Genomic DNA, 11,124 nt, shown 5'->3' with positions numbered 1-11,124 from the left:
GTCGAAAATCGTTTTTTCACGATGTATTTTCACGATTTCTGACATGGGAATACAGGGGGTTACAAAGGGGTTACAGGGGGCTACAAGGGCTTACAAGGGGTAACAAGGGGTTACAGGGGGTTACAAGGGGTTACAAGGGGTTACAAAGGGTTACAAGGGGTGACAGGGGGTGAAAAAGGGTTACAGGGGGTTACAAAAGATTATAGAAACTTTTTTTTAACTAGAACGTTCCCAGATACTTTTTCTTGGTGTATGTTGGATAAAAATCAAAGTTGAAGAAATCTCAAATTTTTGACCAAAACGATGGACTAGCCCCTTTAGAAAAAATCCAATTTTACGTTTTTCGTACACAGTTGATTTTATAGTCTTTAGAGGCTTCTTTTTTATCTAGAACATCACCAAATACTTTTTCTCGGTGTATTTTGATAAACACAAAAGATAAAAAAACCTCAACTTTTTGACCCAACTCATGGACTTTCCCCTTTGTAAACATGCCAATTTTGCCTTTTTGTTAAATTCATGTTTATATTGTCTAAAAAGCCTCGTGTTCTAACAAGAACGTCACCAAATACTTTTTATGGGTGTATTTTGCAGAAAAAGGAACGTTCACAAACTTTCAAATTTTTGACCAAAACCATGGACTAACCCCTTTGCAAAAATGCCAATTTTGTGGGTTTTTGAAACCAATGTTTTTGTTGTTCATAAAGGCTGGTTTGCCATATAAAACGTCGAAAATCGTTGTTTTACGATTTATTTTCACGATTTATGACTTTGGAATACAGGAGGTTACAAGGGGTTACAAGGGGTTACGGGGGGTTACAAGGGGTTACAAAGGGTTAAAAGGGGTTACAAGTGGTGACAGGGGTTGACAACGGGTTAAAGGGGGTTACAAGGGGTTACAAGGGGTTACAAAGGGTTACAGGAGGTTACAAGGGGAGACAGGGGGTGACAAGGGGTGAAGGGCGTTACAAAGTATTATAGAAACTTTTTTTCTAACTAGAACGTTCCCAGATACTTTTTCTTGGTCTATTTTGCATAAAAATCAAAGTTGAAGAAATCTCAAATTTTTGACCAAAACGATGGACTAACCCCTTTGGAAAAATTCTAATTTTACGTTTTTTGTACACAGTTGTATTAATAGTGTTTAAAGGCTTTTTTTTTATCTAGAACGTCACCAAATATTTTTTCGCGGTGTATTTTGATAAACGCAAAAAGTGAAAACACCTCAACTTTTTGACCAAAAACATGGACTATCCCCTTTGTAAAAATGCCAATTTTGCCTTTTTATTTTAAATTCATGTTTCTTTTGTCTAAAAAGGCTTGTTTTCTAACGAGAACGTCACCAAATACTTTTTCTAGGTGTATTTTGCATAAAACGAAACGTTCACAAAATTTCAAATTTTTGACCAAAATCATGGACTAACCTCTTTGCAAAAATGCCAATTTTGTGGGTTTTTGAAACCGATGTTTTTGTTGTTCAGACAGGCTTGTTTGCTATATAAAACGTCGATAATCGTTGTTTCACGTTTTATTTTCACGATTTATGACATCGGAATACAGGAGGTTACAAGGGGTTACAGGGGGTTACAAGAGGTTACAAGGGGTTACAGGAGGTTACAAGGGGTTACAAATGGTTACAAGGGGTTACAAGTTGTGACAGGGGTTGACAACGGGTTACAGGGGGTTACAAAAGATTGTAAAAACTTTTTTCTAACTAGAACGTTCCCAGATACTTTTTCTTGGTCTATTTTGCATAAAAATCAAAGTTGAAGAAATCTCAAATTTTTGACCAAAACGATGCCTTAACCCCTTTGGAAAAATTCTAATTTTACGTTGTATCGTACACAGTTGTTTTTATAGTCTTTAAAGGCTTCTTTTTTATCTGGAACGTCAGCAAACACTTTTTCTCGATCTTTTTTTGATAAACACAAAAGATGAAAAAACTTCAACTTTTTGACCAAATCATGGACTATCCCCTTTGTAAAAATGCCAAATTTTCTTTCTTTTTAAATCCATTTTTATATTGTCTAGAAAGGCTTGTTTTCTAACAAGAACGTGACCAAATACTTTTTCTGGGTGTATTTAGCATAAAACGAAACGTTCACAAAATTTCAAATTTTTGACCAAAACCATGGACTAACCCCTTTGCAAAAATGCCAATTTTGTGGGTTTTTGAAACCGATGTTTTTGTTGTTCAGAAAGGCTTGTTTGCTATATAAAACGTCGAAAATCGTTTTTTCACTATTTAACCCCTGTAACCCCTTGTTAATCCCTTTATTCCCATGTCATAAATCTTGAAAATAAATTGTGAAATTAGAACGTAAAATTAGAATTTTTTCAAAAAGGTTAGTCCATCGTTTTGGTCAAGAATTTGAGATTTTTTTAATTTTGATTTTTATGCAAAATAGACCAACGAAAAGTATCTGGGAACGTTCTATTTTTAAAAAAGTTTCTGTAACCCCTTGTAACCCCTTGTAACCCCCTGTAACCCCTTGTAACCCACTGTATTCCCATGTCATAAATAGTGAAAATAAATCGTGAAAAAACAATTTTCGACGTTTTATATAGCAAACAAGCCTTTCTGAACAACAAAAACATCGGTTTCAAAAACCCACAAAATTGGCATTTTTGCAAAGGGGTTAGTCCATGGTTTTGGTCAAAAATTTGAAATTTTGTGAACGTTTCCTTTTATGCAAAATACACCCAGAAAAAGTATTTGGTGACGTTCTTGTTAGAAAACAAGCCTTTCTAGACAATATTAAAATGGATTTAAAAAAGAAGGCAAAATTGGCATTTTTACAAAGAGGATAGTCCATGATTTTTTTCAAAAAGTTGAAGTTTTTTCATCTTTTGTGTTTATCAAAAATAGATCGAGAAAAAGTGTTTGCTGACGTTCTAGATAAAAAAGGAAGCCTTTAAAGACTATAAAAACAACTGTTTACGATAAAACGTAAAATTAGAATTTTTCCAAAGGGGTTGGTCCATCGTTTTGGTCAAAAATTTGAGATTTCTTGGACTTTGATTTTTATCCAACATACATCAAGAAAAAGTATCTGGAAACGTTCTAGTTAGAAAAAAGTTTCTATAATCCTTTGTAACCCCCTGTAACCCCTTGTCACCCGCTGTCAAACGTTGTAACCCCTTGTAACCCTTTTAAGCGCTTGTAACTCTTTGTAACCCCCTGTAACCCCTTGTAATCCCTTGTAACTCTCTGTATTCCCATGTCATAAATCGTGAAAATAAATCGTGAAAAAACGATTTTCGACGTTTTATATAGCAAACAAGCCTTTCTGAACAACAAAAACATCGGTTTCAAAAACCCACAAAATTGGCATTTTTGCAAAGGGGTTAGTCCATGGTTTTGGTCAAAAATTTGAAATTTTGTGAACGTTTCGTTTTATGCAAAATACACCCAGAAAAAGTATTTGGTGACGTTCTCGTTAGAAAACAAGCCCTTCTAGACAATATAAACATGGATTTAAAAATAAGGCAAAATTGGCATTTTTACAAAGGGGATAGTCCGTGATTTTAGTCTAAAAGTTGAAGTTTTTTCATCTTCTGTGTTTATCAAAAATACATCGAGAAAAAGTGTTTGCTGACGTTCTAAATAAAAAAGAAGCCTTTAAAGACTATAAAAACAACTGTGTACGAGAAACGGAAAATGAGAATTTTTCGAAAGAGGTTAGTCGATCGTTTTCATCAAAAATTTGAGATTTCTTCAACTTTGATTTTTATGCAAAATACACCAAGAAAAAGTATCTGGGAATGTTTTAGTTAGAAAAAAGTTTCTATAATCCTTTGTAACCCCCTGTAACCCCTTGTCACCCCGTGTAACCCCTTTTCACCCCCTGTCACCCCTTGTAACCCTTTGTAACCCCTTGTAACCCCTTGTAACCCCCTGTAACCCCTTGTAACCCCTTGCAAGCCCTTGTAGCCCCCTGTAACCCCTTGTAACACCCTGTATTCCCATGTCATAAATCGTGAAAATAAATCGTAAAAAAACGATTTTCGACGTTTTATATAGCAAACAAAGGGGTTACAAAGGGTTACAAGGGGTTACAAGGGGTGACAGCGGGTGACGAAGGGGTACAGGGGGTTACAAAGGATAATAGAAACTTTTTTCTAACTAGAACGTTTCCAGATACTTTTTGTCGGTCTATTTTGCATAAAATTCAAAGTTGAAGAAATCTCAAATTTTTGATCAAAAGGATGGACTAACCCTTTTGGAAAAATTCTAATGTTACGTTTTTCGTACACAGTTGTTTTTATAGTCTTTAAAGGCTCCTTTTTTATCTAGAACGTCAGCAAACACTTTTTCTCGACCTATTTTTGATAAACACAAAAGATGAAAAATCTTCAACTTTTTGACCAAAATCATGGATTATCCCCTTTGTAAAAATGCCAATTTTGCCTTCTTCGTTCGCACGTTCTTCGTTACAAGTGGTTACAAGGAGTTACAGGGGGTTACAAGGGGTTAAGAGGGGTTACAAAGGGTTACAAGGGGTTACAAAGGGTTACAAGGATTACAAGGGTTTACAAGCGGTGACAGGGGGTGACAAGAGGTTACAGGGGGTTACAAAGGATTATAGAAACTTTTTTCTAACTAGAACGTTCCCAGATACTTTTTGTTGGTCTATTTTGCATAAAAATCAAAGTTAAAGAAATCTCAAATTTTTGACCGAAACGATGGACTAACCCCTTTGGAAAAATTCTAATTATACATTTTTCGTACACAGTTGTTTTATAGTCTTTAAAGGCTTCTTTTTTATCTAGAAGGTCAGCAAACACTTTTTCTCGATCTATTTTTGATAAACACAAAAGATGAAAAGTCTTCAACTTTTTGAACAAAGTCATGGACTATCCTTTTTGTAAAAATGCCAATTTTGCCTTCTTTTTAAATCCATGTTTATATTGTCTAGAAAGGCTTGTTTTCTAACGAGAACGTCACCAAATACTTTTTCTGGGTGTATTTTGCATAAAACGAAACGTTCAGAAAATTTCAAATTTTTGACCAAAACCATGGACTAACCCCTTTGAAAAAATGTCAATTTTGTGGGTTTTTGAAACCGATGTTTTTGTTGTTCAGAAAGGCTTGTTTGCTATATAAAACATCGAAATCGTTTTTTCACGATTTATTTTCACGATTTATGACATGGGAATAATAATAATAATAATTTAATAATTTACCAATTTATATAGCGCGTATTTACATGTGCTGATTAATAGCGCTTTACAATCATATGTTTAAAAGAAAACGAAAATACATTACCGTGAGAATAAAATAAACTAAGTTACAAACTATAAAAATACTTCTTAAAAAGATAGGTTTTAAGTGTCACTGTCACTAAGGACCAGGCAGGGTCCGCGGATCGAGGTCGGCCGATTACCTCCAAATTTTCAGCATTTTTTCTCTATCAGATAAGATTACGATCGGTGGTATTTTTAGTAAAATAAAATTAATTTCTTAGAATTTTGACCACCCCCCTAGTTTTTGGTGCTATTTTGCCCACGTGAGACGAAAAATTTGGGTAAACTTCCACGACGCATTTTACTTACTTGGCATTAGCCTTATTCATTTATACGAACTGTACATACTTTCCAGCCTATAACCAGCTCATGTCTCCAATATAAACGAATTTGGTTAAAAATAACTTACTTTGGAGCGTTCCAAATATCATCTCTTCGTGGCTATCGCAAGTAAGAAGAATTTTGGCAATTTTCCAATCTGGTTTTCTCTAAAGTGCGGCAGTCTATATCCAGATCAAAACTATTTTTTATTAGTCTGTCATAAAGTCTTTACAAATACGCAAACTCTTATTTGGCAAGTTAAAATCTCGTCGCGTGAGCTTTCTCACAACTTTAACCTAATTTCCTAATTTGCGTAGTTGTAGTTTTTCCGGGAAAAATTTCACGCTTGATTTGCGACTTGTTGCAGGCGTTTATTGGCTTCTTTACTATCACTAAGAGAAAAAAATTACTTTTTCAGATAAGTGGCCATAGTTCATCGGCATATTTTGTCATTTGGTAGGTCAAAATCCCCTCCCGTAAGCTTTCTTCAAATTTAACTAATTTGCATGTTATCGAATTTCCCCGGGAAAACTTCACCTGTCTGTTGATATTATATACAAGCGATGATAACCCTGCACGTAATTAATTATTACTTTTTATGAGGTTCTTGTTTTTGAATCTAATTGTTGTTTCGATCTTGCAGACGTTGACAGTCCACAAATTTGGGGCGAACATAACAATTCTGTCATTTCACTAAACATGGACATGCAAATTAATATGCCAGACAGGCTCAAGATTGTGTTTTGTAAAGTAGTGAATAGTTTTGGAGACTAACAGAGTTAATGTTTTCTCCACGTGTGATGGAAGGCAAACAGGCTGCCGAAATGACAGTCAATTCGTGGCAGAGGAAAAAATTCGAACAGATGCGCAAATTAGTGAGTCGAAACTTAATGCATTATAACGTAACAGATTTGACACAACGTTACTAAAGTGGATCAATCCGTGTGCATTGCTGCTGAAATCTTCCGGCACTGCTCTTTTGTCTAGGAAGAAAACTGAATTGGTTTCATCCATGATAGCATTCAAGCATAGCGACGGACAGCTGGTGTTTAGCAGTATGTAAAAATCCTTGCAGTTTTTTGTTTTACTGTGTTTACCATAGCATTCATTCAGTTTGCAGTCTTATATTGCTCACGATTTTTTTAATTTACAAGTATTTATAAACCCTGTTATCGAAGGGTCTCCCTGTACCTATCTAAAAGGCCCCAATGGAGAAGATTGGGGTAGAAGCATAGAGATCCTCCCTACTAAAACCATGTAACGTTATTTTTGAAAACACGTGCAACTCTCAGAGAATTTTTGAATGGCCTCAAAGAAAGTTTTTTTCTTGACAGTGGTCCGCTTGTCGTCAGGTGTAGCTGATTGCAGATTTCTTTCAGAGCTGCCAGTTTGAGTGAGTCAAGCTTCTTGTTTTTTACAAGTTCGCAGATATTGCTAATGCCCACGATGATTGGATGGCTTGGTTTGCCCATATCATCCATCACCAAACTTCTAAGGGTGTCAAACGCTATTTCCGACTCGGCAGCCTCGATGTCTTCCTCCGAGATTTCCTCCGCATCAATACCCCTATGACGCAGCGCCGCTGTCTGACGTGAAAACAGGCTACTGATCTGCTGCGCAGTCCTCCACTCTTCAGGCTTAAACGTGGGCTCTCCGTCCTCATTTCTGAGGGTCTTCATCTCCCTCGCTACCCGTACAGGATCGGCCTTGTTTCCAGTTCTTGTACCCTCTTCGAATTTCTTCATCAAGAAGGTCTTGACGTTATCAGTCATTCTAGTGGGTCGTTTTGTTACCTTCAGAGCCCACCCCAATGGTCTAGGGTCATGTTCTCTGAAAGCGCTGCCACTATTCTCACCTTGCGATGAGGTTGTTGGCACATCCGGAGCGAACGTCACCCCTGTCACAATTCCCGCCCATTTCCTCCTAACGCGGTCATACATGGACTCACAGTCTACCTCAAGACGGTGCTTGCCCGTGTCCATATGGTTGTCTGCCTCTGCTTGGGTCTTGAACGTGAGGACGCATCCAGTCTCTTGGCAAGAGTAGATCTCGGACTGGTGCCTGACGCTCTCACCCACGCTTCCCCTGTGTGTAGCTTGACCAAATGGCTTTACCACCCTTACTCCAGTATCTCCTTGCGGTGTAACTCCAAGACCGCTATAAGGGATGAGGCGTCCAGGGCCGATGTTGTACGCTTTCCACACACGGATGCCACACTCCTCATACTGGAAATTGTTCAACACACTAATGCCTGGTATCTTGCTATCTTTGTTTCTTTCCCTGGTCGTGTCCACCTCAACGACCGCTGCTCTGCACCCTTTGATACCTCCATGGGATTCTAGTGCTGCTTTCATATCTTCAGCAGTGACGACGTCGTGCTTTTCGTTGACCCAGCTCTTTATGTGTGCCTTCATAGCAGCAGTCTTCCTATCACAAATGTCCTTGCCAGCCTGTGGTTCTGAGAAATCATATCGCACTGGCCTGACACCGGTTCTCACCCCTACTTCTCTAAGACTTAACAACAGAGGCCCATTGTGGTAACATCCAGCGTTATCCGATCGGAGGTAGGCTGTTGTCACCCCTGGATACTCCAGTTTGACTTTTTGCAGCAAGTCCTCTATTATTGAAAGAACTGCAAAGCTATTTTGGGTGCAGTTGTTGAAAATGTTTACAAAACACTCGACCTCATGCTTGCTCTCCACTGTTGCTCTAGTGATTACTGCACTGATATGCCAGCTTCTTCCTCTCTTGCCAAAAAAATCACTCATGTGTTCTCTGTATTGCACAGGCAGAAACTTCATTGCCCAGTCCATTACGACAAGACACGAGTTGTCGTCTAGCTTCTCGAGAATATCCTGCTTGGCTTTGTCCTGGTTACTTGACCGTAGCAAGTGAGCCTTCCGCGCTTGTATGTTGCGCACACTCTCAGTGTTGTTACGAACGTGTAACAAGATTTGTAACGAGTGGGACCAGCGACATTCAAATAACAGCAACACGTTTATTATAAACGAATGTAATTTACATACACGATCAGAGTGAACACAACTAGCCTTAAGATACGAGTAAATACAGAGTTCGAAGCTTACTGTATCCGCTGGCACAGCCTCCAGTTCAGTTCCTAACATCAACAGATGTAATTGTCCGAAGACGATGTCCACATAAATCCATAAGTGAGGGGAAAATCATAACCCAAAGCGGGCAAGCTAAGCATAGCCCCAAAAACTCCTGTTGCCTTCAACAAACTCGTGGGCTCCTCTCTTATGCCCAAATATGGTCAAAGCAGTCAGTGTGCCATATTTGGCAAAACTTACAGGTACTTGTACATGTAACAGTGTACTCAAACCTCCACCTAACCCTCTCCTCTTCCGTCATGTCCTCTTTGTCTTGCATCTCTGCCACCTGTTTCAGTACTTTTTCTAGACTCTCACAGCGCTCACATTCGTAGCAATGTTCATGATCACATTCGCCCCTGAACTCCCATGCACTACTGTCACTTAGTGCGTGGACCGTGCAGTGATCACTGCAATGTTCTCCTCGTCCGATGTGTTTCTTGAAATCATTCTTTAAGTACCTTTTTGCATCCTTTAGAAATTTCTGAGTGGCAGTAACGTTGATGCCCTGATCTGCTAAGGCCTCCAACATAGAAAAGAGTTGATCAAAAGCCTCTTTACCCTCTGCAGTGGTGTTGTCAAGTCCCTGAAGGGATTTCTGCATAGAGGCCGAACACACTTCAATCATTCGGTAGAGAGAACGCTGGCTCGCCGGCTCGAACTCTTGTTCTTTACAATAGTCTAAATATTGTCTGATGATGCGTGAAGGAATGACGGTCCTAATGACTGCTGGTATGACAATTTTCTCCCCCGAGTCATGCTTGAGAGTCTTTGTCCCGAACGCCACGTCTTGGACAAATTCTGGTCTGGAGATATATTCAATGAAATGATCCACCTTTTCATGCTCAATTCTTGTACGGAAACTAGGAATTTCAGGGAGAGGCTGGCCTTTCCCTGCTTCTGTTGCATGTTGGCGAGCTTGGTCGATGCGCCATTTGGAAAGCCCAGGGATCATCTCTTGAAGCTCAGCTCTTGAAAAGTCGTCTGCAAAGAGGGAAAGGATCTGTCGCTTTGTTTGCCAATGACCTGCTTGCTCATAGGCCTTGACTAAAATGTCGACAAGACCAGAGTTGGGATCAAAACGCTTGCGCTTTCCTTGGTTGTCTCTGTTTGGATCCAAAAGTACCTCCGTTTGTAACGCCTTCCAAACCAGTTCCTCTTGACCGGGGGTGATGACAGACAATGAAGTCACTATAGTCTCCTTAGCTTTGCGGATATAATATCGCTGCTGGGTGTCGGAGACGTCGTCCCAGGTCTTGTTCAGGCTGGACATTACGGGGCTGTAGCGGCCACCTGAGATGCTGTGGACAGCTTCGTTTAATTTCTGCCATTTGCTGTTTTGTTCCTCCATCTCGTCAACCCATAAACTAATCTCTTCGTCTGGTATCGAGGCTTGGGACGAATGGGACTGCAAAGAGACTGTTTCTGACCCCTCACCAGTGCTTGAGACCGCTGCACACTCCGTGGCTGGCAATGTGCTCTCCTCACAAACAGTAATGACTGAGACAGTGGCAGAATCAGACTCCTCGATCTCGTCTCCAATCACCAAGGTGTCTTAGTAAGGATCCTGAAGCGTAATAAAATAGATTAGCAAATTATGGACAAGATCGTCAACAATTCCACAAAGATCTCCAATACATGTAACTGTGGAAACTCTATACGTGTTTCCTAGCCGCTGCCAAAGGGTGCCCTCGCATCTTTGTTGTTGCTGGTCTCTTCAAGCACTGGTCAAGACCAATTTGTCATTCAGAAAACATTCAGATGTAGTCGAGTAATTGTTCTCGACGCGCGGTCTGAAAACTCTAGACATGGCTATCATTATAACTAGGTCCCAAGCCTCTTGGAAATCGACCACACCTTAACGATTCCAAATGGCTACCCATTGAAGAAAAGACAGGAAAACCAACAAAGGTACGTGTTATTCATGTTGTCAGTTGTTATAGATATCAGTGCACCTGTTGGCGGTATCAAAACATCCTCTGATTATATGGTCAGTTACACTATGCTTAGTTACACTAAACTGTGAATGGCCAATGTGTACTAGCTTACCTGCTCTCCAGACATGAAACCGTGAGCCTTAAGGGATTTGTAGTGTGCTCCACGGCAGCTGGAACACACAGCTGTCATAAAAAATGATAATGATAAATAGATTAACAATACTGACAACAATAACCAACACGATCACCATCAACGTGATTGACCCTTTATACCGTCACCATCGTCTTTATGGTTATCGTTATCATACCCATCATCAATATACAGTCAAGGGACATATATATTCGTCACTTTCAATATGGCGGCGTTTACGCGCGCTGTTTTAACTTCGTTTACGGTAAATTTAAGTTTAAAATCACCTTAGTATTTGGTAAGATGACCCGCCATTTTGATAACATTGTCTAGGCGATCAGGAATGGGCTGGTAAAGCTTTCTTATTCAATCTAATTCG

The 11,124-nt window shown here is 39.3% G+C and overlaps 1 protein-coding gene across 1 annotated transcript; it reads right to left on the bottom strand.

Annotated features, from left to right (window-relative positions):
* Nucleotides 1-6,815: 6,815 nt before the first annotated feature.
* LOC140921900 (uncharacterized) lies at nt 6,816-7,700 on the bottom strand. Its single transcript, XM_073371898.1, has one exon. The coding sequence runs from the start codon at nt 7,548-7,550 to the stop codon at nt 6,816-6,818; it is 735 nt and encodes a 244-aa protein (XP_073227999.1). The 5' UTR covers nt 7,551-7,700.
* Between the last annotated feature and the right edge of the window lie 3,424 nt (nt 7,701-11,124).

Source organism: Porites lutea, chromosome 12, assembly GCF_958299795.1.
Source record: "Porites lutea chromosome 12, jaPorLute2.1, whole genome shotgun sequence".
In the NCBI taxonomy this organism is placed as follows: domain Eukaryota; kingdom Metazoa; phylum Cnidaria; class Anthozoa; order Scleractinia; family Poritidae; genus Porites; species Porites lutea.
This window is presented reverse-complemented; position numbering and strand designations above follow the sequence as displayed.